Raw genomic sequence first — 1,264 nt, forward strand, 5'->3', positions numbered from 1 at the left:
CACCTCGTCCCCGTGGGCTGCATCAGACCACGCAGGCTTCATCAGGCTCTGGCAGTGGTGGTAGAAGGCGTAGAAGTAAGTGGGGGACCCATAGCGAGCATGCAGGTCGGCTGTCACCACTGATGGCTCTACCCACTGGTGGTCAGTGAAGAGGGCCACCAGAGTCTTGCGACGTGTCTCAGGGTTGTCCCTGTCAGCCCAGTCCGTGTACATGAACTTGATGGTCTCCCGCAAGGTGTCTTTGCCCTCGGGGTAGCCATACAGGTTGTCTACAAAGTTGGAGACCGAGTAGTCAAAGTCACTGCCTGAGACGCCGTCCTCAGGGTCCACCACGCCTTCCACAAACTTCAGCCCCTCGCCCTGGTTGACCCCCAGCATGATATCATAGTTGAGGAACTCGCCCTGCTCCATCAGGATCTCTGGGTCGTCTGGGATCACATCCCCATCAATGACCGGCCCAAAGGCCACGTGGTAGCGAGCCGGCTGGATGTCTTGCTCCACCAGCTCCTTGGCACTCTTCTGCCGCAGGCAGTCCACCATGTCCACTGTGTCCAGCACGTTGCAGCCCACCTTGTCGGCCAGCATGCTGGTGTACTTCACAGGCTGGTAGTTCACTGCCCAGCTGGAGAGCGCAGAGCCGCTCTGGATGATGGCTCTCTGGAAGAGACCTGGAAGACAGGCAAGAAGCAGAGGAAGCTTGCAGCAGGGTGAGCACCATTCCAACACCCCAGTGCTGCAGCGTGGAGAAGGCATTGATGCCCTTGGACCCCTGCAAGGACCCAGCGCTCCAGCTCATGCCTTGCCTTGACCGAAGCTGTGCTGCCCGCTGAGCTGGGCTCACATGGGGGGCTCAGCTCAGGGCCACCATGAGGGTGGCAGGGTGACAGCTGGACATACAGGAGGTGCTCCTGGCAGCAGCCAAGGGCTTCTGTGTTTCTGAGGATCCCATTGCAGGAGACAGCCCGGCATCCCTCTGTCCCGGTGCAGGGAGGAGAGGGGCCATGGTTGCATCTGGCCTTGCTGAGCAGCCCGCGCTGTCCCAGCCACCCCAAGGCCATGTTGTCTGAGTGCCCAAGGGACATGCTGTCCCCAGCTCAGTGCCTTCCTCCAGCCCAGGGTGGCACCAGCTTCACCCAACTGGCAGGCTGTGGGCTGGCAGCAGCGGGAGGGTTAATGCCTGCTCGGGGACACTTAACCCTGCATGTCCCACCCCACCGCTTTGTCAGGGTCCCCCTCGCCCCCCTCCCTGCCGCTTCCTGCCCAG

The 1,264-nt window shown here is 61.5% G+C and overlaps 1 protein-coding gene across 1 annotated transcript in view; it reads right to left on the reverse strand.

Annotated features, from left to right (window-relative positions):
* Window positions 1-1,264, reverse strand: part of LOC104525824 (neuroligin-3) — a gene marked incomplete at its 5' end in the record, with an annotated part of 7,671 nt that overhangs the window by 1,574 nt on the left and 4,833 nt on the right. Inside the window, 1 exon segment of the mRNA XM_010169083.2 lies at window positions 1-668. This exon segment is cut by the window's left edge and continues 43 nt beyond it. Coding sequence (XP_010167385.2) covers window positions 1-668 — 668 coding nt within the window.

This window comes from Antrostomus carolinensis, unplaced genomic scaffold, assembly GCF_000700745.2.
Source record: "Antrostomus carolinensis isolate BGI_N321 unplaced genomic scaffold, ASM70074v2 scaffold29245, whole genome shotgun sequence".
Lineage (NCBI taxonomy): Eukaryota > Metazoa > Chordata > Aves > Caprimulgiformes > Caprimulgidae > Antrostomus > Antrostomus carolinensis.